We start from the raw sequence: 27,755 nt of genomic DNA, 5'->3' as shown, positions 1-27,755 counted from the left end.
CCCAGAGTGTCTGTCATCTTTAATGCGACGTCTGCACATTATCGAGACCTTCTTGCACAATATGGGATTCTGCTATGTATGAGCGAAACTGTGCGGAAAGCACTGTCTTCACGCAAGATGGGGCAGTGCCTTACCTCTCTCGCCCAGTGAAAGATGTGCTTAATGCAGCCTTGCACGAACGTGTTGTCTCCAGGGGTTTTCCTGAGTCGTAGCCTGCAACATGACCTCATTTGAGCCCATGTGTTTTTTGGCTCTGGGGATATCCAAAAGACCACGTTTACAGAGGACTCATTCGGTCTCCGCCTGACCTGAAGGCAGGTATACAGGAACACGTTGCTCAGATCAAACGGAACTGCAGCGAGCAATAAAATGTGTAAGAAACCGTTTATAATAAAATCGACATTATGCCTTTCTCACTTCTCCCACACGTCCCGGTCCTAATGACTTATATGTGGAAACATTTCTTGCATTCACAGCGCCAAATTTGCACGTGATGACCAAAACCGGAACCAATTTTTTCGTGGCGTAAATCGTTTCCGCATTAACACATTACCATTTCTAGCTAAGTTTCGTTACCACGCGATAATAACAACCCACCTTGGACCTCCGTGAGTAGTTGCACTTGAATTATAATCTACCGGTATTACGAACTGTATGGAGATGTCTGTGAAATTAGAAACCTAAAGGCCGCTTTTGCAGAAGTCACCACTACGAATCGCCACAAAAGGAAAGAGAGGTACATTCAAGCTACAAGAATTAGCATGGTTAAAAATTACTCCATATGACACCCAGACATGAGAAAAGGCAAGACAGGCATACAGACGATATGGCGGCAGCAGAGAAGGAAAACAGAATTCTGTTTGGTGTTTAGGTCGAAGAAGTGGAACACTTGGAAATGTTTTGATACGAAGCTATGCGATACAGACTGTCACCTTCCATCAACAGTGAATCCTCCGCACATCCCAGCGGATATCAGTGTGTGTGTGTGTGTGTGTGTGTGTGTGTGTGTGTGTGTGTTTTGCTAGAGTTTAGCGACCAATAGGCGGATGGCGAATGGTCAAAAACGGTATACCTGGGTATGCTCCGTGTGCGAGTATTTCTCAATTAGGAGCCTAGGAACGTAGTTAGCTCGAATTCATGTTTCAGCCCTCTGAAATGCACTCGAGCGCAATCGCCTTTGTGAACCAGCCTCATGTTCTGCACTTGTTTGAATGCCGTTTCTCATTGGTTAATGAGGATAAACTCCTCAGGTCTCCGTGGTTAACTGAATTAAATCAACACCCAGCATCAAACTCCTCTGTAGTGGCATGTGCCACCCAAAAATCAGTTTGAATCAGTTCTGTTACAAAATGAATTAAGTAGTAAGAAGATCAAATCAAAAGTGTAAAATATCACCCTAAATTAATAATCAGGCAACGTGAATGCTCAGTCCGCAGCAGAATACCCGCTAATCTGAATTTTCCTGGTAGGTCAAAACTGCGATATGTTCGCCCTGAAGGTAGCCCCTGCGATGGGCTGAAACCGGTCGGCACTAAACAAATAAAAAAACCGCGATTAAGACTGTTTTCTTAACACTAAGTTAAGTTTATATCAATCGCTGTTACTCCTCAACCATGTTGTTCAAAACTGTGTGCCAAGCCGTAAATCGAACCTGGGACCTTCGCGAGAAAGTGCCCTATTAACCGATCTATCCAAGCTGGACTGACGTACTGCTCTTACAGTTGTACTTCAACCTTCAAATTCTCAAAAGTTCATCCGGCTACCCTGCAGGACTAACACTTCCGAAAGAAAGGTTACTGCCGAGTGTGAGCTCATTCGGAACCTCCTCACAGATTAACACTCTGTGCTCGGTCGCGTCTCGAACTTGGAGCATTTCTAATGCACGGGCTAGTGCAGCAGAACATTTTGGACTCTCCACTGTAGAGTGAAAAAAAAAAATTCCCAAGGCTGTGTCCAAGCAATTTTTCAAGTCTCTCTGTTTCCAGGAGTTGTAGTCCTGCAAAGTATGCAGGAGAACTGAGAATTTTGGAAGTTAGACGAGAAGGTTCTGGCAGAAGTAAAGCTGCGAGTGTTGGTCGTGAGTCTTGCTGCGACGGTTCAGTCGCTAGAGTACCTGCCACAAAATGCAAAGGTTCAGGGTTCAAGCACCAGTCTGGCAAATTGTGTTAATCTTACAGGAAATTTCACTAATTAACCATTCCAGTTTTCTCTCTCTCCATCCGAACTGGCCCCAGATGGCCCAACAGTATTGACCGACCGCCATGTAGTCCTCAGCCGATGAGGATACAGATTTGGAGGAGTCCTGAGTTCGAGTTTCGGTTTGGCACACAGTTTTAATCTGCTAGGAAATACCAGTGTCTATTTGGGTTGTAAACGCAAACTGCTAATTAATGGCTCATATGTTACAGGATAGCTCGATGTGTCTGTTGTTTATGTTGTGGATCCAGGTAAAGAGGCCTGGGCACGATAAATGTTTTTACTGAGAGTATCTGTCTGTGTAGTGGCGATCGCCATCCTCACTTAAGTGAAGAAACAGACATTACTTGGCTCTGGCAACTCCCAGCTGTATCGTACTTTGAAATTAATATTATCAGCTTATTCTGCTTGCTCAAAACTAGTGGTCTCCATTCTAATTATCTGCAAACAGTCATGTGATAGTGGATGGCTGATGTTAATGACCTGTTATGTATTCTGGGTATGTTATTGAAACTTGTAATGTGGAATATGCAAGTTAATTTGAGAGATTGCAGGGCACTCTCACTTCTGATTTGGTGTAGGGAATACGATCTACAGCGATTTGACTTCATACATTGTGATGAAATGGTGGGCAGCAGTTTATGGTCTTGTTTGCGTGCTCTAGGGAAGGAAATACGGTAAGCTTTACCTGTGTTCAAGGGAACAGGGTGCCGACTTAACGACTGCAGTAAAAGCAAAACGTTGGTGGGGCAACAAAGGGCGTTTTTTCTGGAGAATGATGAAGAGACATTTCCAGACGGCCCCGTGCCGCGGTCGCATTGTGCAAACACATTAGCTTTGGCGCCAGACGTCCAGGTATAAGGCCTAGCGCCGAAAAGTCGCCGACAGCGCATTGTAGGCCTTGTTAGCGAGCAAGCCACCAAAAGAAATGTAAACGTTCTGCAAATGTCCATGGGACAGGGAAAACGGGCGCTCAGATGTGCAGACTCTGTTTCAAAACATCTTTTGTCGATGCGAGTTTATGGCCATTCCCTGTAAACTTTGAAATGGACACAACAGGGGAGATAACAAGCTGTTTATGGAGGGCTGTGCTTCCACCCTGTACTGTGTTAGCAAAAGACATGTCAAACGTGTGGGAAAGACGCTGCGAAGCTGAGTTTTTTTCCATTTTCTGCCAATTAACTTTAAGTCTCTGATTGGTCAAATCAGTTTGTAGTGCAAAGACCATTCACCGAGCTTAGAATGCCAGGTTCCAGCGTGTGATTGGCTTGTGCGAAATAGGGGGAAGTAAAAAAAGAGAAATGTGCTTTTGGAACTGAGCTGAGGAGGCAACACAGAGAAAGGGAGATCGTCACTCTTGTACAAGTCTCTTGTACTGGCGCTTCGCTAGTAAAGAACTGCAGATCTCTACCTAAATGGTGAGACTTGTGTCCTTTACTAGGGCGTGACTTAGAGCCTGTACCAGTCACCTTTTGAACTATCAGAGGTACTGCTTATATCATCACGGTCACAACGAGTGATGCATGGGTGTACTTATTTGTCTTGAGTCAGCCATCTAAACATTTGACTTATTCTGACACGCACAGTTGTGGCACTGAGTCAAATTGGTTTGGCAGACCAGCAAACGGGTCCACCTGCACACTGGAACCCATCGGGGTTTCAAAGGCTCTTAGGGAAGTACCTGCGTTCTGAATTAACCGAACGCAAGACCGCATGCTTGCATTTTTCGGGAACGTGCATGTAATAACAGATTGCCGCCGTCCATGACTTCAGTCACCGAACACATCGTAGTGTGGTGCCTTGACTAGTAGGATGGTAAAGTATTCGCTGCTGCAAAGTAGGGCTATAATATCTATTTCTTAGCACCCTGTTCTTTCGAACCATATTTTTCCTTTCTTTGTATGGTAGAGTAAAGATGCTAGGTGGTGGCGTAGTTTGATGCCATAACCTGGATTCACTTGTATGGAGTGAGATAGAGCGAGTAGTGTTTGGGTTAGTGTCGTGTGTCGATCCCCAGCAGATCACTTTGTCCACCATAGAGCCCATTTTAGTAAGGCTTTTGTTAAATAAATATTTTTTGTATGATGTTTCTTTAATAATTTTGTTGTCTTGTCTTGTTTAAGATCAATAAATCGATTGTGAATTAGACTACAACTTCTCCCTGAGTTCTGCTTAACAGTTCCTTCGCATTTTCATGGCAGTCTAGATCAGAAACATAAGGAGTAGCTTTATCACTTGGTGTCCACTGCGTGGATCTTTTACTTCATTAACCGTAATCTTCTTTCAAATTTTGTAGACTTGTCATAAGTATTTATCAATTTTTTAACTTAATGTCGTTCTCAAAAAATATTTTTAAAAAATTTCATTCGGTCGTTGTTGAAGGCAATGTAATATCTATCAACAGTTGTCTTGTTGAAAGTCAGTTTAATTAATTCGGGAGGTAACTGCTCGGATTGCCTTGCATCGTGTTCTGTGCTGTAATAAATTGATTTGTGTTTTTAATAAATAAGTTAATAAACTTGTTGCCCAGCATCCTTCCACTCAACATCAGCTCCCTACCACACAGCAGTTACGACTGTAGCTGTTCATTGAGGGTGGACTCTGAATCAGTGGAAACATGTCACCGTTTCTGGTCAGAACAGGTCGATGGTCGCGAGTGGCAGGCAAACAGCTGCTCGAAACATGCACTCCGCCATGGTTGCAGGCCACTTGGGGCATTAACTCTACATTCAACTCTACTGTCATGGGGCCTGTGGTAGTAATGGAAGGCGCCCTGACAGTTGCGATGTACGTGTATACTGTATTATTGCCGCTCGATGTCTTCTCCAACTGTGACGGCATCATGCGGCACGATTAATGTCGTTGTCCCAACACCATAATCGTGCTACAGTGGCTTCAGCAGCAAGACAGTGAACTCACGTCGCTATCTCGGCCACCAAACGCGGCTCATCTCACTCCTATGGGGCACATCTGCGACGCCGCCCACAAAGCACCAGCTCGTAATCTGCAAGGAACTGCGCGACCTGTATGCGGACCAGAGATGTACAAATTCACCTTCCAGCCTGGCTGCCCCTATCTCCGCCGCAGCCGCTAAAGGAGCTCAACCTGCCGCAAAGGTTACTCGAGAGTGCACGTGTACTGATGCACAGTGGTTAAAGCAGGCCAGCTCGGGTTTCCGGAAGCCTGGCAAGCTTCACAGGACCCCTCAGCCCGCTGCACCGGAAAACAGGTTGCGCTAGCGATCCTACGTGACTACATAAAAGTCAAGTTTGCGATGTGCATGGGATAGGCAAAATAATGTGAACACCTACACTTACTTGGAAATGGTTTATTAATAAGGGACTGGAGCCCTATTTGCCGCTAATACAGCTGCGATTCTTCTTGGAATACTGGCATGTAATACACTACTGGCCATTAAAATTGCTACACCACGAAGATGATGTGCTACAGACGCGAAATTTAACCGACAGGAAGAAGATGCTGTGATATGCAAATGATTAGCTTTTCAGAGCATTCACACAAGGTTGGCGCCGGTGGCGACAACGTGCTGACATGAGGAAAGTCTCCAAGCGATTTCTCATACACAAACAGCAGTTGACCGGCGTTGCGTGGTGAAACGTTGTTATGATGCCTCGTGTAAGGAGGAGAAATGCGTACCATTACGTTTCCGACCTTGATAAAGGTCGGATTGTAGCCTATCCCGATTGCGGTTTATCGTATCGCGACATTGCTGCTCGCGTCGATCGATACCCAATGACAGCAGAATATGGAATCGGTGGGTTCAGAAGGGTAATAAGGAACGCCGTGCTGGATCACAACGGCCTCGTATCACTAGCATTCGAGATTGCAGGCATCTTATCCTCATGGCTGTAACGGGTCGTGCAGCCACGTCTCTATCCCTGAATCGATGGGGACGTTTGCAAGACAACAACCATCTGCACGACGACGTTTGCAGCAGCATGGAATATCAGCTCGGAGACCATGGCTGCGTTTACCCTTGACGCTGCATCACAGACAGGAGCGCCAGCGATGGTGTACTCGACGACGAACCTGGGTGCACGAATGGCAAAACGTCATTTTTTCGGATGAATCCAGGTTCTGTTTACAGCATCATAATGGTCGCATCCGTATTTGGCGACATCGCGGTGAATTCACATTGCAAGCGTGTATTCGTCATCGCCATACTGGCGTATCACCCGGCGTGAAGGTATGGGGTGCCACCATTGGTTACACGTCTCGGTCACCTCTCGTTCGCATTGACGGCACTTTGAACAGTGGATGTGACATTTCAGATGTGTTACGACCCGTGGCTCTACCCTTCATTCGATCCCAGCGAAACCCTACATTTCAGCAGAGTAATGCACTACCGCGTGTTGCAGGTCCTGTACGGACCTTTCTGGATACACAAAATGTTCGACTGCTGCCCTGGCGAGCACATTCTCCAGATCTCCCACCAATTGAAAACGTCTCGTCAATGGTGGCCGAGCAACTGGCTCGTCACAATACGCCAGTCACTATTCATGATGAACTGTGGTATCGTGTTGAAGCTACATGGGCAGCTGTACCTGTACACGCCATCGAAGCTTTGTTTGACTCAATGCCCAGGCGTATCAAGGCCCTTATTACGGCCATAGGTGGTTGGTCTGGGTACTGATTCCTCAGGATCTATGCACCCAAATTGCTTGAAAATTTAATCACATGTCAGTTCCAGTATAATATATTTGTCCAATGAATACCAGTTTATCATCTGCATTTTTTCTTGGTGTAGCAATTATAATGGCCATTAGTGTATATAAATTTGACCAGCAGCTTCCATAATGAATGATTCTTTTTTAAAGAGAAAAAAAGTGGCTGAGAAGTGTGTGGAAATGTGTGCGTAGGACTTGAGGACATTTGGCAGTTTAGGTTTTCTAAACCTAGGAAAATATACGGCTCAGTGGATATTATAAACCACATTCTGGCGGTATGCAACGTAGTGCGAAGAAAGCTTAGTATGAGAGAAAAGCTTCTTCTTTCGGACATCTACTTTTTAGATTAACGTAATATGACAAACGAACTTTGTGTTTGCTAAAATGCATCTGGGGACTTTTGAGTGAATTATTTTGCCCATTGTAATGGGACACCCTCCTGTAGCATTACTTTTCCTCAACAGAAGTAGGCGATACCAAAAATATTTACGAATTTTTGAACAGGTTAATATTAATCTTATTTATTTATGGATTCGTCCGTCGCTTCTTAATAGAACATTTCCATATTGAGGGTTGAATAACACTTAGGTTAATATTATCTCAACTGTTTTTCTAACAGAATTTCATATGATCTTCTGCACGACGTGGTATATTTCAGGCTATAATCCATAAAAAGAAATTACTTTATTTTCGTTGTTACAATCGATATGTACTAGCTCTGTATGTACAGTTAAAATTATTTTTTCTTTTAGAATTATCTGAAATTACGGAAGATCTGGCACACTTAAAATCCTTATTAATAATTCCAAAATGTGACGATATTTATTATGTTTAGTTTTGGATTCATTTGTTTAATAATGATATAAATTGGTGGAGATTCATTTGTCAAGAAAATTTGTTAACTCTTTGGAATATTGTTAGTACCTCAGAATGGATTAGTAATGGGTATGCCTCTGACGTTTTCGGAAGTGTTTTTATTTCTGGCAATAACAAAGTAGTTTTCGGTTTTAAAGTGGAAATTGTAAAGACAGTGTGATATAGAAAAATGTGAGCGAGTAAAATCAACTATTCAGGCAATTCTTCAAAACCTATTACATCAGTTGGATCAATGAGAACCTATGATATTAAAAATTTCAGCTTCAAGAATCAACACCGAGATGTGAAGAACTGGAGCCAACTACGAGAAAAGAAGATAAGTAAAAAGTTTATTGTAAGTCTTACTCCTCTCGAAGCTTATTAAAAGGACTAATATGAAGTCAGAGACAATCAACAAATGAGAGAGGGGTAGATTACTCCACTTACAATGAATTTAGCGAACCTGCAGTATACAATCTGGAAAATGTAATTACATTGTTATAACTAGGATCATATTTGGCTGAAACACACTAAGGATACAGAAACTGGACTTCCAAAGCCTTACTTTAGTTGGCGTTGCAGTATAATAGACATCTTCAGGTTCATAAGTGCAAAGGATCTCGACTTTCAAAGATGGCACAGAAGATCCCGACTTTCAGAGATGGTTCTGGTCACTATACAAAATATTTGTTAGATGTGATCTGACGATGGTTCTAAATAAGCACAGATAGTAGTAGTCGAAAGAAGTAGCAGAGAAAACCGTTCGTATGGAAATAAATAAATAAGCCAGAAATAAGGGAAAGAAGGATAAATACAATCCACAGTTTTCTGGGCTGAAAGAATTTGTATAGTGTACTGGGTCTCGTCTTGTGATATGTGGTAAAGAAACTTTCGAACTGTACTCGTAACACTACAGTGAAAGTGCACAGAATAAAATGCCACATAGCGAACCACCGTGGCAAGACGGGCTGCATGGAAGCAAGACTCCTTCAGCCTGCCTGGGTTCGACGCAACTGGGCACCCTGCCCGTCCGGCTGATGACGAGCTGCGGGTTGCCTACCTGGGGTCCTATTCTGTATCGTTCATACCGATCGGTGTAGTAGGTTAGTTTCGGTAGTGACGACATTTTCGGTTCTTTATCTAAATATACTATTCAGTAAGCTTCTGAGACCTGTTTCCGAACAGTCCTCCCACCGATTTTACGGCAATTGTACCGAGAGGTTTTGGATTTCGGTGTGGCCCTGTCGATGGGTGAGCTGTGGTTTTTGTACACCTATAATTTGTTATTTTAAACATATTTAGCGGTTTTAGCTTTGGATTTAGTGATTGCGTTACTAAAGAATCACCAGAGGACGCATCCGGTTGGAAAGGGAGTTCATAATAGACTATTTTCCTTTGTTAGAAATATGGTTAGGTTAGGTTGTTACTGTGAATGATTACATCCAAAAAACGTTTTTGGTCAATATTCTCTCAAAATACGTGTTATTTTTATGCAAATAAGAGTTTAAAGATCATTAAATCAAGACATAGGCTCTGCTTACGTATATTACATTAGAGTCAACTGACGTTACTAGTGACGTTGTGCACTTTTTCCCACAAATGGTATAGTTAGTAACTATCCAAACGTGTTTACAACTTTCAAGTAACAATGGAAAGCAATTATGTGAAGCTTGATATTGCAAAACTCCCAAACTACCACGCATTTATGACTTACGCAGCACCATTTGGCAACGAAGTCAGCCTACCTTCCTCTACGCAATAGTACGAGAAATGAGCGCTACTTTTCTGTTATTTGGCGTGTCCAAGTGAATGCCGGCACAGTAGCTCAACGCGTCCGGTTAGAGGGCCGCGTGCTCTCTGTAATAAAAATCGGAGGCAAGGAATCAACGATCAACTTGAATGGATGTCTTGTGACTTCCACCCAGACCAAACGCAGCGAACTAAATCGAACAAAATGAAAGAAATAAAAAAAAAAATTGGTTAGCGCGCGGGAATGCATTTCAGCTGAGAATCATGGAAATGGATATACTGCGCCTAATACTGTTTAGGAGGAGGCAAGAGCGATGATGGCCGGCAAGTGTGGCAGGTATGCAGCACGTTCTGAGACATTGTTATTCGTGAAAGTTAAGATTTTTCTGCAATATTCGTTATTACTTACATGTAGGAGCGCAATTCCTCAGTAATGTTTTTGTCATTTCCGTGTATTTAAAAAACGAAATATGAAATTGCTGTGACTGCAACAACCGACACTGACCTTTATATTCACCATTTTTTCCGAATATGTAGCGATTTCCGAGTATGCGGCTAGACAGGAATCTAAGAGCACAACTTAGATTACTGGGAATGTAACTAGCAGCAGTCATATTCATAATCTTGCTTGTCACAACTGTTTATCTGCATTCGAATCCTCAAAAACAGTAGACAGAGTCGGAAGATCTCCGCCGTAATATTTTTAGACTGTAGCACCATATACGAAACATTTTCATTCATGATATGCATGTTATAAACTTCGACGAACTGCAGCAGCTCTCGAAAATGCGTTTTTTCAGTTTTGTTTTTAAGACCCAAATCGTTGACGTATCATATAGCGAAGTGGGCTACTTAATCAATTGGATCTCTAGGAAAGAGTTATAACCACTTATCTTCTTATTCTTTGAAACTCTCAGAATCAAGTTTTCGGGAGTTTTTAGAGATGCATTAGTACAATGTGGTCCTACACAACTATTCCTAACTCATTTTCCCGAAGCGTAAAATCCAAAACACGATGTCAGTGCGAATGAGAATAAGATGACATAATGCGGCATTTACGACAATCTGCAGAATACAGTCAAATACGCTATCGTTATTATGCTTACATGGAAGCATGCGGTCAGGGAAACTATAAAAATTTCTATGCATTTCAGCTGAGAATCATGGAAATGGATATAGTGCATCTAATACTGTTTAGGAGGATGCAAGAGCGATGAAGGCGGGCACGTCAGCTCGATTGAACGCGGCGTCATGCGTTATGGCAACGTAAACGCGATTTTCAGTACTTCCAAGAATAGGGCGCCTGTGTCGTCTGCTAGCCGCTTTGTGTTCGTTGTGCTGTGCGCGCTGCAGTGCGCATGCACGGATCTGCGACCGCTTGCTTTTGATTGGCTTGCGCGACGCGAACCGACAACAGCGTTTCGGTTCTCTAGACCCGAACGGTATCGCTACCGAAATGCATACTGAAAAATGCAGGGGCTCTAACTCGAGTACTAGACCGTTCGGTGCTCTTAAGGACCGAAGCGATCGGCACAATGGCGGAAAGATACAGAGTAGGCACCCCTATTACACGATGCACTTACAGTTCACCTATGCACCAGCGCCCCAAGCGTGCATGTCTGTAACTACAGACTGGTTCACTGGTCTCTACTACACCGCCCATGCGGGATATACCTGGCGCACATGCGCAGAAGACTGTAGTAACGCGCCAAGTGCAAATAGAACTGTCTGGACTCTTGTAACACTTCCGTTCTGCTGCGCGAAACACGGCTATGACCGAGAGATATTGGAACGTCATTTGTTCAAATTACTTCTGTGAGCTCAAGGTTCTTACACAATAAGAAATTATTCTTTATCATTATTTATTACGTAAATGTTATTCTCTTATGTAGGTTACTACTGTTCTGAATTACAGACTCCATAATTAGCTTTATATTACAACACTTCCTTACACAGGTATATGCATATCTACATTTACATTTATATAGCATATTGAACATGGAGGATCCACTTGTTTTTGGAGCTCTTGCCATGGCACTGACAATAAATCTGCGGATTAGAGCAGAACGACGACGAAAACGAAAAACCAGACGTTGCTGGGTTCGATCCTGACTGAAATAAAGAGACGAAGGCAGCTAATGGAAGACTTGCTAATGAAAGAACTGAGGTCCGATGATCCGCAACAATTTCGGAACTTCGTAAGGATGGAAATGTCCTGTTTCGAGAAGCTACTGTCTATGACAGAAGATGGGATTAGCAAATGTGATATAGTCATGATGCTATCTGCCGCCGGCCGGGGTGGCCGAGAGGTTCTGGAACCGGGCGACCGCTACTGTCGCAGGTTCGAATCCTGACTCGGACATGGATGTGTTAAAAATAGTTCAAATGGCTCTGAGCACTTCTGAGGTCATCAGTCCCCTAGAACTTAGAACTACTTAAACTTAACTAACCTAAGGACATCACACACATCCATCCCCGAGGCAGGATTCGAACCTGCGACCGTAGCGGTCGCCCGGTTCCAGACTGTAGCACCTAGAACCGCTCGGCCACCAAGGCCGGCCATGGATATGTGTGATGTCCTTAGGTTAGTTAGGTTTAAGTAGCTCTAAGTTCTAGGGGACTGATGACCTAAGAAGTTAAGTCCCATAGTGCCCAAAGCCATTTGAACCTTTTTTTATGCTATCTGCCTTCTCGAAAGCAAGAATTACTTTCACTGATGAAATACCGGCACATGTCCTGTAATGTTGCAAGCTGGTTGTAACATTACGTTTCCTGGAGACTGGGGAATCTTTTATGAGTGTGGCATTTAGCCAAAGAATAGCACAGCCCACCATTTCAAAAGTTGTGGATGTATGCACTGCAATTTGCAACACTTTAAAGCACCAGCATTTAAAGGTGCACTTGTGTTATTTTCCGATATACATGGGCCACTAAGAGTTTCGCAGTCCTCATCTGGGCAAAACTGCACGGACTTTCTCGGCTATCACTGCCAGTTTCTCTTTCCTGCCACACTGAAATAAAGCAAGACATGCAGTCAAATGAAACATGAACTTCTGTCTAACGTTATACGCATATTACCCAGAAATAAACGATTGCCAATGTACCTTATTAGGATATAGCGGGTCATACATACACCTTTACTCGCTGTATGCCTGAATTAAGACGTTAAACGCCTCTTTGCTCCATTCTATTTCTAGAATATGAAGCAATCAATACAAGAATGCTTATACAAACAGCACAAAAGAAAGTCTATTGGCAAAAAATATTGCTTTTTAACTGCATTTATGAAAACCTGCTTACTGAAAAAAATGCGGAAAATCTCTAACACGAAAATTTGTAATTAGCCACTGGCCACCTGACAATAATCAAATAACAAGCAGAAACCACTGCGGTACCCCATTCTGCGCATGTGCGAGTTATCAATGCCTAGTGCGCATGCGCGGATTGTCGGCGGTTTAAAACTGCTCTGTTCTAGCACGCGGATAGCGTGTCTGCTTATTTTCGTAGTTTCACCCGTTCTACCGTTAGATCGCCGTCGCTCTAGACCAGTGCCTTTCGCGGTAGATGGTAGTGTAATACTGCTTTGACAGTCACGCTTGGGCAGTTTAAAAGAGACATGTGTATACATCTGGTGCGGACACCTGGCCCCACCTGCAGAAACCTAGCGGGTACTTTTCTGATCCATAACGTGCAGTATATTCGCCTTATTGCGTTGCGCCGATCGACCAACGCGGCAGGCGGATGGTCGTAATGTAGCGGCTCAGCAGCGCGCGGCCTGCGACTCACCGCTCACGACTTCCTGGGCGAAGTGTACCGCCTGGCGGACGGAACCGCCACTGATGCCCCGGGAGTGCTGCACCTCGTACCTCGACTGAAACACAAGGAACCGGGTCTCTGTGTCGTCAGCCAAACAGTTAACAATTTAAATTTAATGCACTGCAGTCAGAAATGAGCGTCTTGTGTCTGCACACGTGACACAATCTAACGAGAGGACAACACGGCAATCTGATTTTTGTAGTTTTTTTTTCCGTGAAGTTCAGAACTCTAATATTAATCTACCAAAATAGATTGATGCAACTCTCAAAAACTCTCGAGATAAAGTGACGTCGAAGTTTTCCGAGCGTCTTTATTACGTTAAAGCAAGGCCGATTTTTCACGACAGGCGCTGTGCTAGAAAGCTCGCCTCCCACGTAGAATTTTAGTTTCTGTTCCTGGCTGATTCAGATTCTTAAACAGAGGTGCTTGTCCTAGCAGCAATTGCGTGAACTTTAAATTGAATGAAGGTGAAAAAAAAGTTAGATCACATTGGTAATTACTGTTTCGAGTTTCGTTTCAGTCATTATTTTTTCGTTCTCTACCGTTCAGTTCGAATATCTGCGTCATTTAAATATAAAATTCATCAACTGTATGCTAGCTAACAGATAGCTAATTTCTAATGTTTCCATAAGGCGAGGTTCAACAGCCGTAAAGTATTTTAAAAATTGCATTTTAACCATCAGCTCTTTATTGTCCCTTTAGATGTACTGTTCTGGGTTATTAACAGTCATCTAGGTGTAATATCGACGACTATATTTTACTCAGAATAATTTTCACGACAGAATTGTGTGTGGAATTTGATCGAACATTATCGTGTTATCAATCAAAAGAACTTCATCGACACTAAAAATAACAATAAATAATTTTTATTTGTGTAATAATTTAATTTTCTGTGTCAATAATATCTCAGACAATGTTCATGGAAAAAAGACAAGGCAAATCATCTTTGGTTATCTGTGATAACTGTAGGTGAAGGACGCTTCTTCTTCGAACCATTGAACTGACTGGACGCGATTGATTTAACACTGAAATGTGTTCAAATGTGTGTTAAATCTTATGGGACTTAACTGCTAAGGTCATCAGTCCCTAAGCTTACACACTACTTAACCTAAATTATCCTAAGGACAAACACATACATCCATGCCCGAGGCAGGATTCGAACCTGCGACCGTAGCAGTCACGCGGCTCCGGACTGAGCGCCTAGAACCGCGAGACCACCGCGGCCGGCTTTAATACTGAGGTCTGTAAGAAACTGTAATGTATTGTTAATTAATATTTGCAAAATAGAGTTGCTTTGGATGTGAAATGATTTTTATTTATCTCAAAGTTTAATCCGTAGTAATTCTCGTCCTATATAAGTGTTAATTTTTCCGCTCAGCTACTAAGGAGCGCAGCCATTAGCGTTAGTGATTTACAGCGCAGTTTGTTAGTAAATGGTAGGAAAGGAATAAGCAATTTTCATGCAGAATATTTTCAAGTGTTAATGCACAATGAGGCTAAAGCGAAATGATTTAATATATATTATTTGTTTGTGGTATAATAGGATCTGAAGCGACAATCGATAAGTGAATGTCTCATGTCAGCCGCCATCTTAGTAAAATATTGCAGTGGCAGTTTTCAATAGAAATTTTATGAGACACGAATGTTGTTGGTTATAAATAATTACTATAATAATTGTGGATTGGTGGCCCAGAACCTAATTTGAAAAGACAAATTCAACTTAGATTGAATCTTTAAATACAGTGCAGATAGCACGTTACGTCATATAAATTCTTATCTGCTGATGTATGATGTATGAAGCGTGATTATTTCGCACTACTTGCATGAAATATTTTAACAGGAAAAATACGTCAGTGTGGCGTGCGTGTAGTATTCTGTGACAAACTGTTCGTTTTGCTAGAGAGAAATGCCTCCACCTCATATAACAGTAGTATTAAATTCGATAAACGATCTGCAATTTGGTGCCATTTACACTACTTCACAGACAATATTGTTACACAAATCTCACGTGGAGATTTCTTTAGCAAAGTGACGATTATTAGCCGGGAAAAGCAATGTTGAGATCAAACGACTTGTTACGTTGATAATAGATAACTGGTGATCTTGCTGAAATAGCACAACACATAACCAAGCCACGAATACTGCGCACGCCACACAGGATGTAGGGTACAACAGATTAGTTAGAAACATCCCATATTCTTTTCAAGCTGAACCTTATCGAAAGTATCCATAATCGTACTTGGAATACTGACACTCATATTTTATGTCAAACATACAGATATTACAGGAGAACATAATAACTAATCTGTTGTGCCCTACATCCTGAAACTCATATTTTATAAATATTTTTTATTCCAGTCTTTGATCACAATCTCATTTCTTTAGACGATGACCGGTTTCAGTCCGTAATGACCATCCTCAGATCTAAAATATATAACTATATACATCTAGTGAGCAGTGTGTCTTTCAACATAAAACAGCAATATGTATCACAATATACTGTCATACAACCAGGAAATGTACAGATAAAATACGGTAAAACGTACCTTTTTTACACCATGTCCCTAAATGATAAGGCCATAATGGCATCTATGATAGTCATCAATTTTAATAAGTCTGCTACATGCATTTTACCTAATGTGTTTTTATCAGATTATGTTATTTGCGTAAATGATGACTACATCCAAGCCCACAGTAGCGACATCTAGGGAGGATGTAGGCAAACAGGTTTCTGGTTGCTACTGTACCTCAGTAGCCAGTTGCTATAATCACTATGTGGACGATGTGACCTATTCTACACCTTATTTTAGAACCATATGACGATGCTGTGCTGATTATATGTATATGTTTTGACGATGCCATTATGGGTTGGGTTGTTTTGGGGAAGGAGTCCAGACAGCGAGGTCATCGGTCTCATCGGATTAGGGAAGGACGGGGAAGGAAGTCGGCCGTGCCATGTGAAAGGAACCATCCCGGCATTTGCCTGGAGCGATTTAGGGAAATCACGGAAAGCCTAAATCATGATGGCCGGACGCGGGATTGAACCGTCGTCCTCCCGAATGCGAATCCAGTGTCTAACCACTGCGCCACCTCGCTCGGTGATGCCATTATGGCCTTATCACTTTAGGGCATGGTGTAAAAAAGGTACGTTTTACCGTATTTTATCTGTACATTTCCCTGGTTGTATGACAGTATATTGTGATACATATTGCTGTTTTATGTTGAAAGACACACTGCTCACAGGATGTATATATTTATATATTTTATATCTCAGGATGGTCATTACGGACTGAAACCGGTCACCGTCTAAAGAATTGATCAGAGACTGGAATAAAAAATATTTGAAAGTATTGGATCACTGTTTGTATACGCGACTATGTCGCAGCTGGTGAGACTCATATTTTATGTCAAACGTACAGACATTACAGGAGAACATAATAATTAATCTGTTGTATCCTACATCCTGGATGGTGGTTAATAACCAAACCGGTAAATGACTAATGAGACAATAAACGGCTGATGGTTAAAATGCATTTTATAAAAAACCTAATTACTATTTTTATGAAAAATGCACGTCTTCCCATTTCTAGTTATATTTCGCGCACAAAAAATCGAGTTTTCTGATCAGCCAGAACATTATGGACTCCTACTTAACAGCCGGTATGTCCAAGTTTGGCAGGGATATCAGAGGCGACAGGTCGTCGGTTGGAGGCAGTGAGTCCATGGTAGGTCGCTCGAGGGAGCTGGCACCATATCTGCACACACAAGGCCAATAATTTCCGCAAATTCCGGGGAGGAGGCTGATGAACTATGACAACACGTTCAGTCACATCGCAGATGCGTTCGATCGGTTTCAGATCTGGCGAGATGCAGGGCCAGGACATCAATCGGAATTCGCGACCGTGTTCCTCGGACGACCCCATCACGTTCCTGGCCTTGAGACATGGTGTATTATCTTGCTGAAAAATGCCACTGCCGTCGGGAAATTTAATCGCCATCAAGGGGTGTACGTGATCTGCAACCAGTGTACGAAACTCCTTGGCTGTCATGGTGCCTTCCGCGAGCTCCATCCCACAGTAGAGGTGACAAGGAGCTATTTCGCGTCCTCTCAGCGGCATGATGATGAAAGCATCCGGATTCATTAGACCCTGCCATGCTTTGCCGATGACCACGTGCCGATCACTGTCGTAGTTGCCGATGTCGTGGTGTTAGCATTGGGACATGCATGGGTCGTCGGCTGCAGAGGCCCAGCGTTAGGGGTGTTCGGCAAACTGTGTGTTTTGACAACCCCTGCCCAGCATTAAGGTCTGCCGGCCGCGGTGGTCTAGCGGTTCTAGGCGCGCAGTCCGGAACCGCGCGACTGCTACGGTCGCAGGTTCGAATCCTGCCTCGGGCATGGATGTGTGTGATGTCCTTAGGTTAGTTAGGTTTAAGTAGTTCTAAGTTCTAGGGGACTGATGACCACAGTAGTTAAGTCCCATGGTGCTCAGAGCCAGCCATTAAGGTCTGATGTTAGTTCCACCTCAGTTCGCTACCTGTTCTGTTTTACCAGTCTGCCCAGCCTACGACGCCCGACATCTGTAATGAGGGGTGGCCACCCAAAGCCATGACGTCACCTTGGTTCCGCCACATGTTGCACATGCTCATCACAGCACTCCTCGAACATCCGACAAGTCGTTCAGTTTATGAAATGCTCGTGCCGAGCCTCCGGGCCATCACAATCTGCCCTCTGTCAAACTCAGACAGACCGCGCGCCTTCCCCATCTACACACGGACAGCACGCTCACTGATATTACATGTACGATGCGTATGTCTGACTAGCAATCATGCCTCGCCAGGTCACGCAGCTATCGCCTGGACGGGTGTATATCGATTGTAGGTCGGTTGTCATAATATTCTGTCTGCAGTGTAAAGAGCACGAGGAAGAGATCCAAGAAGATACAAATTATGTTTAACTTGGGAGACTTCTCATTTGCTTGCATGAGGACTTGCTCATGCGAATGGGCTTACGATATGATTTGCATGATGGGAACATCGTACCAGATAAAGAAAGGTGTGCATTCGCAAGTTGACCGTGCCTGCTACCACATCAAAGCCCAAAGGCTGAAGCGACAAACCACAGGAAGCTGAGTAAGGCAAGACATAAAGCGAAAGACACTACTCTACACACACATCCTTAATTACTGCTTTTTGTAGAAGATTGTTCATATTAAGAAATATAAGAAATTGAATAGTTTCTCAACCTTACGTATTTTAGGCGTCATGGATATGTTCACAGAACATACAACTTTGTTTAAAATTTTACGAGGGACTGGGAATCGAATCAGTGCTCACACATGATAGGCGAGCATTCTGCTTCGCGGAAATACAATCTGTGGAGAACAATTGGCCTTGCTTTACCGTATTATAGAGGTTGGAAAACTTCAGAGAATTTTTGAGCGTTTGATCGATTGTTCTGAAGTATTGGTCGTGGCCTTCAGCCGACAAATAATTTTGAATTCTTTCTTAATTAGGCCTTCAGCCGTCAGTGTAGCTTGTGTTATAGTCAGTTTTTTAAAACGGTTGTTCTTGAAAAACTATTTCCTTAAATAAAGTGTACGTGTTTACTGTGCAACCAACGGTAACTGATTAGGCCCCGTCCACACCTTTTCCTGCCTTCCCTAAGTTCAAAATGGTTCAAATGGCTCTGAGCACTATGGGACTTAACTGCTGAGGTCATCAGTCCCCTAGAACTTTGAACTACTTAAACCTAACCAACCTAAGGACATGACACACATCCATGCCCGAGGCAGGATTCGAACCTGCGGCCGTACTGGTCTCGCGGCTCCAAACTGTAGCGCCTAGAACCGCTGGGCCACTCGGACCGGCTTCCCTAAGTCCCACGTCTCATTTATATCAACTGGGTGTCTTAGGCATTCATAAAAGTATGGTTCGTATTCAACGAGTATTCGCTTATTAAGCACCCGTCGTTTTCTAGTTTTGAGTTGTCAACTTTTTGTTTAGCGACAAAAAGGATATTTTTCTAATATAGTGTACCGGAGTTGTGATACAACTGTTACACGATATTGCAAGTTTTCTTACTAACCAGCGCTTATCTAATCGAAAACTATGGTTCCATTCATGGAGATATGATTATCACTAAAAAAAGGCATCCAACAGGAGTAGCGTGACTGGAAGATCATCTATACTAAACTCTGCAGTGGATTAGAGGACGAACTAAGAGTGTAGCAACAGCCAAAACAAACCGGAAACCTCGCAACCAAAAGAAGAAACAGAAACTGTTCAACAAATTACGGTATTCTTCAGAGGATGATTCGAGTGGTGGTGATGGATGACTCCTTCCATTATGATGCACCGTCTGAGTTTGTACCATCCACTGTACCAGCAGACAATGATGCTCATTGTTTCTTCTACGAAGGCAAATTTTTCGAAGATAAACCAGGAGAGGCATGAGAGCAATGTTTGACTATCTCTCTGTTGGCCCACCTCGATTGTGACTGCGTAGAAAAGAAAGATTGTGTTAGTGATATCTGAAAATAAAGTAAGCATAGTTGCTTACTAAAGCAAGTAAGTGTGTTGTGGATTGCATTACACATAATGTATTGTCGGTGTTTAGTGAGGGCTATTTTTTAAAGGTTCGATTGTTTGTGAAATGGAAACCACAGTGAAATTTGAAAAGTTTTTACTTCCAACATTGAGCTATACTTTCCAGCTAATTCTCCACATAATCGCGCTCCGACGTAGACATTTTTCGTGGAGTTAAACTAAGTTTCCAGTACCCTCTTTACTAAAGGCACCCGTCTGCCACGCTTTCCGTCAGTCCTCTGTGCTGGCGAGGAGCTCGTTTTCTCTGCTAAAATCCTGTCCTCGGTTCGTGTGAGAGATGAAGCTACTCAGACAACGTATGGTGGGTGATCAAACACTTCCCATCGAAAACGCTGTAGCAGCGTCATTGTTGGAGCTGTGGTGTGCGGCCAAGCATTGTCATCAACGTGTACAGTGCCTGATGGCAACATTCCTCTTCACTTGTTCTGAATTGTCCTTCGTAGACGATTTTCTCGAATGGCCTGATCCACTCGCTGAACAAAATCACCAACTGACTCTACTAGCTTGCTTCTCTGAGCACCTGGATCACCAACGTCTGTACGTCACGCTTCACTTTCGTTGCATGAACTGCATGTAATCAGGCGGTACCCCCCCCAGAGAAAAGCAACAGAATGACAGCACGCACTTCACGACTGGCGGCGGACGCCATTATTCTAGGCATCTTTACCTGTCCACAGCGCGCTCAGAACAGAAAAGTTCGACGGGCGTGCTAGAGACACTGTGAAACATATATGTGCAAAAACCTTCATCAGATTTTCGCTGTGGTTTTAATTTCGTGACCGATCGGACTTTGAAACAAGAACAGCTATCTTATATATTCTTTCTTGCGAAATGCCTCGAATACAATCATGAAATGAAATACGATGAGACGGGAATCGTGGTGCAAACGCCAAGTGTCTGGCACAGGATAATTAAAGAGTGTATTGAAATATAGACGTCATAAAACAATAAAAATTCTTGAGAGTATTTTTGTTCCGTTGTTGCAACTACAAGAAAATGGGTGTTTTTTCACCAGAGGTGTTTCGTTTTATTGAGGTCAAGCATCATCAGTTGTCTGTAATGAAAGATATTTACAATTTGATTTGTTTTTAAGATCTAAAAACAGATTGTTAACAATATGTTTCCTTTTACTTACGGTGATTTCCGCTTGGTGTCTCGCCTACATCGGGAATGCCATCTGCTAGCAAATCTTTGACGTTTACACACTTATACTTGTATTTTAATTTTTTGTTTCGCTGCAGAAATTTGCATTTATTGTGTTTTACACGGCACAGTTTTTCGCGCACCACTGTTTTCTGTTTATTTTATACTTCTAAGGGTGTATCGTGGTTTGTGTTTTGTAGTTTTGCCTACACAACATTGCCATTATTTTGTCTCTCACGTATATTTTTTTTTTATTTTAGTTAATTGCATGTGTGTAATTCTATTTAATTATGTTTAATAATAGTTCAAAAGGCTCTGAGCACTATGGGACTTTACTTCTAAGGTCATCAGTCCCCTAGAACTTAGAACTACTTACACCTACCTAACCTAAGGACATCACACACATCCATGCCAGAGGCAGGATTCGAACCTGCGAACGTAGCGGTAGCGCGGTTCCAGACTGTAGCGCCTAGAACCGCTCGGCCACTCCGGCCGGCTAATTATGTTTCTGTGCACTTATATACAGTGTAACATCAGAGAAGGAATAACGATGGAGTTCTTTTTTTAGGTGGGGGAGGGATATGCCATGATGAGTGGTCATAAGTGTGATGTGTGTTGGAGTATGAGTTGGAGGAGAAGGTGAAGCGTAAGAAGTGGAATGAAAGTGTAAGGGCTGGGGTTTGAGTGGGAGAAGGCTCTTACATGAAAAAGAAAACCTATTCCATAAATTACCCTCTCCCACCCCACCCCCCAGCCCTTTCGATCTCATTTCACTTCTTACTCCTCACCTTCTCCCCCAACTAACACTCCATCACACATCACACTGCTATACACTTATGACCATTCCTCTTGATTCTCCCTCCTCCGCCTAGTAAAAAAAACAACTCCATCATTATTCCTTCTCTGCTCTTACGCTGTGTATAAATATACAGCAAAATAATTAAATAGAATTACATACATACAATTAACTAAGATAAAAGAAGTATAGGTTAAAGATAAACTAACGGCAATGTTATGTTGGCAACACTACAAAACACAAATCACACTACACACTTAGAAGTATTAAAAAAACAGAAAAAAACTAAAAATTAGACGACAAGTATCAGTGTCTAATGTAGAAAAACACCAACGATGGGCTAGTAGATGGCATTTCTCAATGTAGACGAGAAACCAAGTGGAAATTACTGTAAGTAAAAATCAACGAACCGCTTCTCGATCTTAAAAACAAATTAGATTGTAAATATCCTTTATTATAAACCACTCATGATGCTTTACATCAATAACGCGAAACGCATCTGGTGAAAAAAGTGCACATTTTCTTGTAGTTGCAACGACAGAACGAAAATACCCTCAGAAATTGCAAAGCAACTACGGACAATATGGCCACACAAATGAAAAAAACAATAAAAATTGATGGAGGTTTCGGTTTAAACAATGTTTGGGGTCCGGAACTCAATTTAAGATCTGACTGACATCACGTCCAGCCGAGCTTGGAACCTCTAAGAGGACTTACGTTTCACAGAATAGCAGTGCAGTCTCCGAAAAACAGAAGAGCATCAAGCGGCATATTGGACGACAGGAACCGAACTCAGCTACGAATAGCGACACTAGACCAACAATAGGTCACAGCCTGGATTTTTTTTTTTTTTTTGAAATTTGTGGTAAGCTCGTATGGGACCAAACTGCTGAGGTCATCGGTCCCTAGGCTTAGTCTAACTTAAACTAACTTACGCTGAGGACAACACACACACCCATGCCCGAGGGAGGACTCGAACCTGCGACGGGGGGAACCGCGTGAACCGTGGCAAGACGCCTGAGACCACGCGGCTACGCCGCGCAGCTCTCACAGTCTGGTTGGAGTTCAGAGAGCGAACGCGCATTACAGCAAAGCTCGCAGCTTTCTGATGAGAAAGGCTGTGTTGGTTGTCAGTATATTGTGCATTAAATGGAGATAATACAGCACAACACCCGGAAGCTGTACATTAATCAATACTGCCGAGAAAATCTGGGAGGTGAGTACTTACGATGTTGACTTCTTTGATGTTGGTGGTCCCCAGGACGGCGCCCAGTATCTCGAGCACCTGCGCCACGGTGCTGTTGTCCTGCGTCTCGACTGACTCCGGTGTTGGCGGCTGACTGGGTGGTATCTCCCAATGCAGCAGTGGGCCCAGAAGATGCTGTGGCGACACAGAACAGGATATATTAGCAGCAGCAGAGGGCCTGAAGTCCACAGAAGTACCTCTATAAAGAACAAAACAAAGCTACATCTTCTACATCTACATTTATACTCCACAAGCCACCCAACGGTGTGTGGCGGAGGGCACTTTACGTGCCACTGTCATTTCCTCCCTTTCCTGTTCCAGTCGCGTATGGTTCGCGGGAAGGAAAGCCACCATGCGCGCTCGGATCTCTCTAATTTTACATTCGTGATCTCCTCGGCAGGTATAAGCAGGGGGGAGCAATATATTCGATACCTCATCCAGATACGCACCCTCTCGAAAGCTGAACAGCAATTTGCACCGCGATGCAGAGTGCCTCTCTTGCAGTGTCTGCCACTTGAGTTTGCTAAACACCTCTCCGTAACGCTATCACGCTTACCACATAACCCTGTCACGAAACGCGCCGCTCTTCTTTGGATCTTCTCTATCTCCTCTGTCAACCCGACCTGGTACGGATCCCACACTGATGAGCAATACTCAAGTATAGGTCGAACGAGTGTTTTGTAAGCCACCTCCTTTCTTGATGGACTACATTTTCTAAGGACTCTCCCAATGAATCTCAACCTAGCACCCGCCTTACCAACAATTAATTTTATACGATCATTCCACTTCAAATCGTTCCGTTCGCATACTTCCAGATATTTTACAGAAGCAACTGCTACCATTGTTTGTTCCGCTACCGTATAATCGTACAATAAAGGATCCTTCCTTCTATGTATTCGCAATACATTACATTTGTCTATGTTAAGGGTCAGTTGCCACTCCCTGCAACAAGTGCATATCCGCTGCAGATCTTCCTGCATTTCGCTGCAATTTTCCAATGCTGCAACTTCTCTGTATACTACAGCATCATCCACGAAAAGCCGCATGGAACTTTATCTACTAGGTCATTTATATGTATTGTGAAAAGCAGTGGTCCCTTAACACTCCCCTGTAGCACGCCAGAGGTTACTTTAACGTCTGTAGACGTCTCTCCATTGAGAACAACATGCTGTGTTCTGTTTGCTAAAAACTCCGTAGGCTCTTACTTTGTTTATCAGGCGACAGTGCGGAACTGTATCGAACGCCTTCCGGAAGTCAAGGAAAATGGCATCTACCTGGGAACCTGTATCTAATATTTTCTGAGCCTCATGAACAAGTAAAGCTGATTCTGCATGCAAAATCTCTGCGATAAGACGATAGGTGGAAGAGTGATTTAGGCTCGACGGACACGAGTGGGAACCACACGGGTGCGCGCGCAACGCCAGAAATCATTTCGGTACACACACGACAACATTGCAGCGACAATCGTGCAGAGATACTAGACGGGAGGTAACCGATGTGGATGTAGCCGGAAGAAAGGAAGCAGTCTTTTGCTTATTTTACGAATACATCGAGAAACACAACAGGATATTTTGGACTCATCCACTGGTTGATTCACGACTGCTGAAAGTTGCGTTAGTGACACTGTTTATAGAGTAGATGCACTGTGGAGACTAGAAATCTACTCTGTAGGAATCAGCATGGGTTTCGAAGAAAACGATCGTGTGAAACCCAGCTCGCGCTATTCGTCCACGAAACTCAGAGGGCCATAGACACGGGTTCCCAGATAGATGTTGTGTTTCTTGACTTCCGCAAGGCGTTTGATACAGTTCCCCACAGTCGTTTAATGAACAAAGTAAGAGCATATGGACTATCAGATCAATTGTGTGATTGGATTGAAGATTTTATTTATTTAGCGTATGGCATTTAGACACAATAGTTATTACAATCAATATGCAAAATTGTAATAATTTGGCATTAGATATTCTTACAGTTATTACAATAGTTATACAGAATTATACAAAATTACACATAATACACATGTTACAGTAGTTATACAAAGTTATAGTAGTTTGGAAGTAATTACAAACAAACATCTAATGAGTTAATATATGCAATTGATTCTGGAGTCGCCATCAGGAAATCTTCTGGAGTCCCATCATAGGCTGTCCTGGGGCAGTCTTCTATTATGTGCTGGATAGTTTGATTTTCTCCACATTGACATAGCGGCGATTCTGTCATGCCCCACTGGTAGAGGGAATAGTCGCATCTGCCATGTTTAGTTCTAATTCTGTTTAAAGTTGCCCAGGTTTTGCGTGATAAGTCAAAACCTGGAGGCTTCTGGGAGATACATGGAAGTTTGCTGATGTTCTTTAAGGACCATTCTTGGTGCCAGGCGCTGGTTATGTTGAATTCTTCCTCTGTTGCAGATGTGGCTATTGCGGTTCTGATGGGTGACCTTCTGGAGCGGAGGCGGCTTTGGGTGGCACCTTCAAAATTCTCATGGATGGGTAGATTCCGATTGCTCATTATCTTTTTGTACTCTCTTATAAGAGCGTTTGTGCGGCGCAGGTTAGGGGGTGGTATGTGGCTTAGTACTGGGAGCCATTCCACGGGTGTAGTCTTTATTACACCAGCGATCATTCTCATTGTGTTAATGAGCTGTGCATCGATTCTATGGGTGTGGGGGCTGTTTAGCCATACCGGCGCACAATATTCGGCAGCTGAGAAGACGAGACTTAAGGCTGATGTCCGTAACGTAGTAGCTGCCGCTCCCCATGTCGTTCCACAGAGCTTCTGTATAATGTTATTCCTTGTTTTTAGTTTCTCTGCTGTTTTCATTAGGTGACCTTTGAAAGAGAGTGTTCTATCGAGGGTCACACCTAGGTACTTTGGGGTTTTATTGTGGGTAAGCCATGTGGTCTCGAATTTTATTCTGAGCTCCCTCTTAGCCGCTTTATTGTTTAGGTGAAAACATGATACTTCTGTTTTGTTGGCGTTAGGTTGCAGGTGCCATTTTCGGAAATATTCTCCCATCTTCTCCAAGTCAGCTGTTAGGGTCTCCTCTGCCCCTTCAAATGACTGACTTCTCGTTGCAAGGACCCAGTCATCGGCGTAGCCAAACTTCTTTGATCTTGTTTCCGGTATGTCTGCAATGTAGAGATTGAAGAGGAGTGGTGCAAGCACTGATCCTTGAGGTAGGCCATTTTTTAATTTCCTCGGTGAACTAATATCTGAACCCATGGTGACTTGGATCGTTCTGTCATTCAGCATGTTGTTTAGTAAGCGAGCTGTTAGTTTACATGGGATTATGCGGAGGAACTTATAAATCATGCCTTCTCTCCAGACTGTGTCGTAGGCAGCTGACAGGTCTATGAATGCTGCAGAGGTTTTAAGCTTTCTTTGGAACCCAGCTTCGATGTACGTCGTGAGTGAGAGAACTTGATCGACACAGCTGCGGTTTGGTCTGAAACCTGCTTGTTCGATTGGTATAGCATTGAGTAAAGCTAGCTCGCCTCCACGTGGTACACCCCAGGTAACGCTAAATGAGCTATCACATAATGGCAGTCAGACAAACCGTGAAAGGTTCTCCTGGCTATGCAAGTAGACACAAAAAACGTCCTCCTAAGGATATGCCAACAAGGAAACTTGGACCTACGGTCCGAATCTGCCATCTCAACATAGAGAGCATAAGCTATTCTAAGTGGATTGAAGAGTTCCTAGATAACAGAACGCAGCATGTCATTCTCAATGGAGAGAAGTCTTCCGAAGTAAGAGTGATTTCAGGAGTGCCGCAGGGGAGTGTCGTAGGACCGTTGCTATTCAAAATATACATGAATGACCTGGTGGATAACATCGGAAGTCCACTGAGTCTTTTTGCGGATGATGCTGTGGTGTATCGAGAGGTTGTAACAATGGAAAATTGTACTGAAATGCAGGAGGATCTGCAGCGAATTGACGCATGGTGCAGGGAATGGCAATTGAATCTCAATGTAGACAAATGTAATGTGCTGCGAATACATAGAAAGAAAGGTCCCTTATCATTTAGCTACAATAAAGCAGGTCAGCAACTGGAAGCAGTTAATTCCATAAACTATCTGGGAGTACGCATTAGGAGTGATTTAAAATGGAATGATCATAGGAAGTTGATCGTCGGTAAAGCAGATGCCACACTGAGATTCATTGGAAGAATTCTAAGGAAAGGAAGTAGGTTACAATACACTTGTTCGCCCACTGCTTGAATACTGCTCACCAGTGTGGGATCCATACCAGATAGGGTTGATAGAAGAGATAGAGAAGTACATCGGAGAACAGTGCGCTTCGTTACAAGATCGTTTAGTATTCGCGAAAGCGTTACGGAGATGATAGATAAACTCCAGTGGAAGACTCTGCAGGAGAGACGCTCAGTAGCTCGGTACGGGCTTTTGTTGAAGTTTCGAGAACATACCTTCACCGAGGAGTCAAGCAGTATATTGCTCCCTCCTACGTATATCTCGCGAAGAGACAATGAGGATAAAATCAGAGAGATTAGAGCCCACACAGAGGCATACCGACAATCCTTCTTTCCACGAACAATACGAGACTGGAATACAAGGGAGAACCGATAGAGGTACTCAGGGTACCCTCCGCCACACACCGTCAGGTGGCTTGCGGAGTATGGATGTAGATGTAGATGTAGAAA

At 43.2% G+C, this 27,755-nt stretch overlaps 1 protein-coding gene across 1 annotated transcript in view; it reads right to left on the bottom strand.

Moving 5' to 3' along the window:
• Positions 1-27,755, bottom strand: part of LOC124805250 (lipase 3-like) — a 146,806-nt gene that overhangs the window by 19,831 nt on the left and 99,220 nt on the right. The window contains exons 5-6 of the mRNA XM_047265762.1: positions 23,078-23,230; positions 13,275-13,359 (exon numbers count right to left, since the gene is read on the bottom strand). Of these exons, the coding sequence (XP_047121718.1) occupies positions 13,275-13,359; positions 23,078-23,230 (238 nt within the window). The remainder of the gene's footprint in view (positions 1-13,274; positions 13,360-23,077; positions 23,231-27,755) is intronic.

Source organism: Schistocerca piceifrons, chromosome 7 (genome assembly GCF_021461385.2).
Source record: "Schistocerca piceifrons isolate TAMUIC-IGC-003096 chromosome 7, iqSchPice1.1, whole genome shotgun sequence".
Classification (NCBI taxonomy): Eukaryota; Metazoa; Arthropoda; class Insecta; order Orthoptera; family Acrididae; genus Schistocerca; species Schistocerca piceifrons.
Note: the sequence above shows the minus strand (reverse complement) of the source record. Positions and strands in the feature narration are given on the sequence as shown.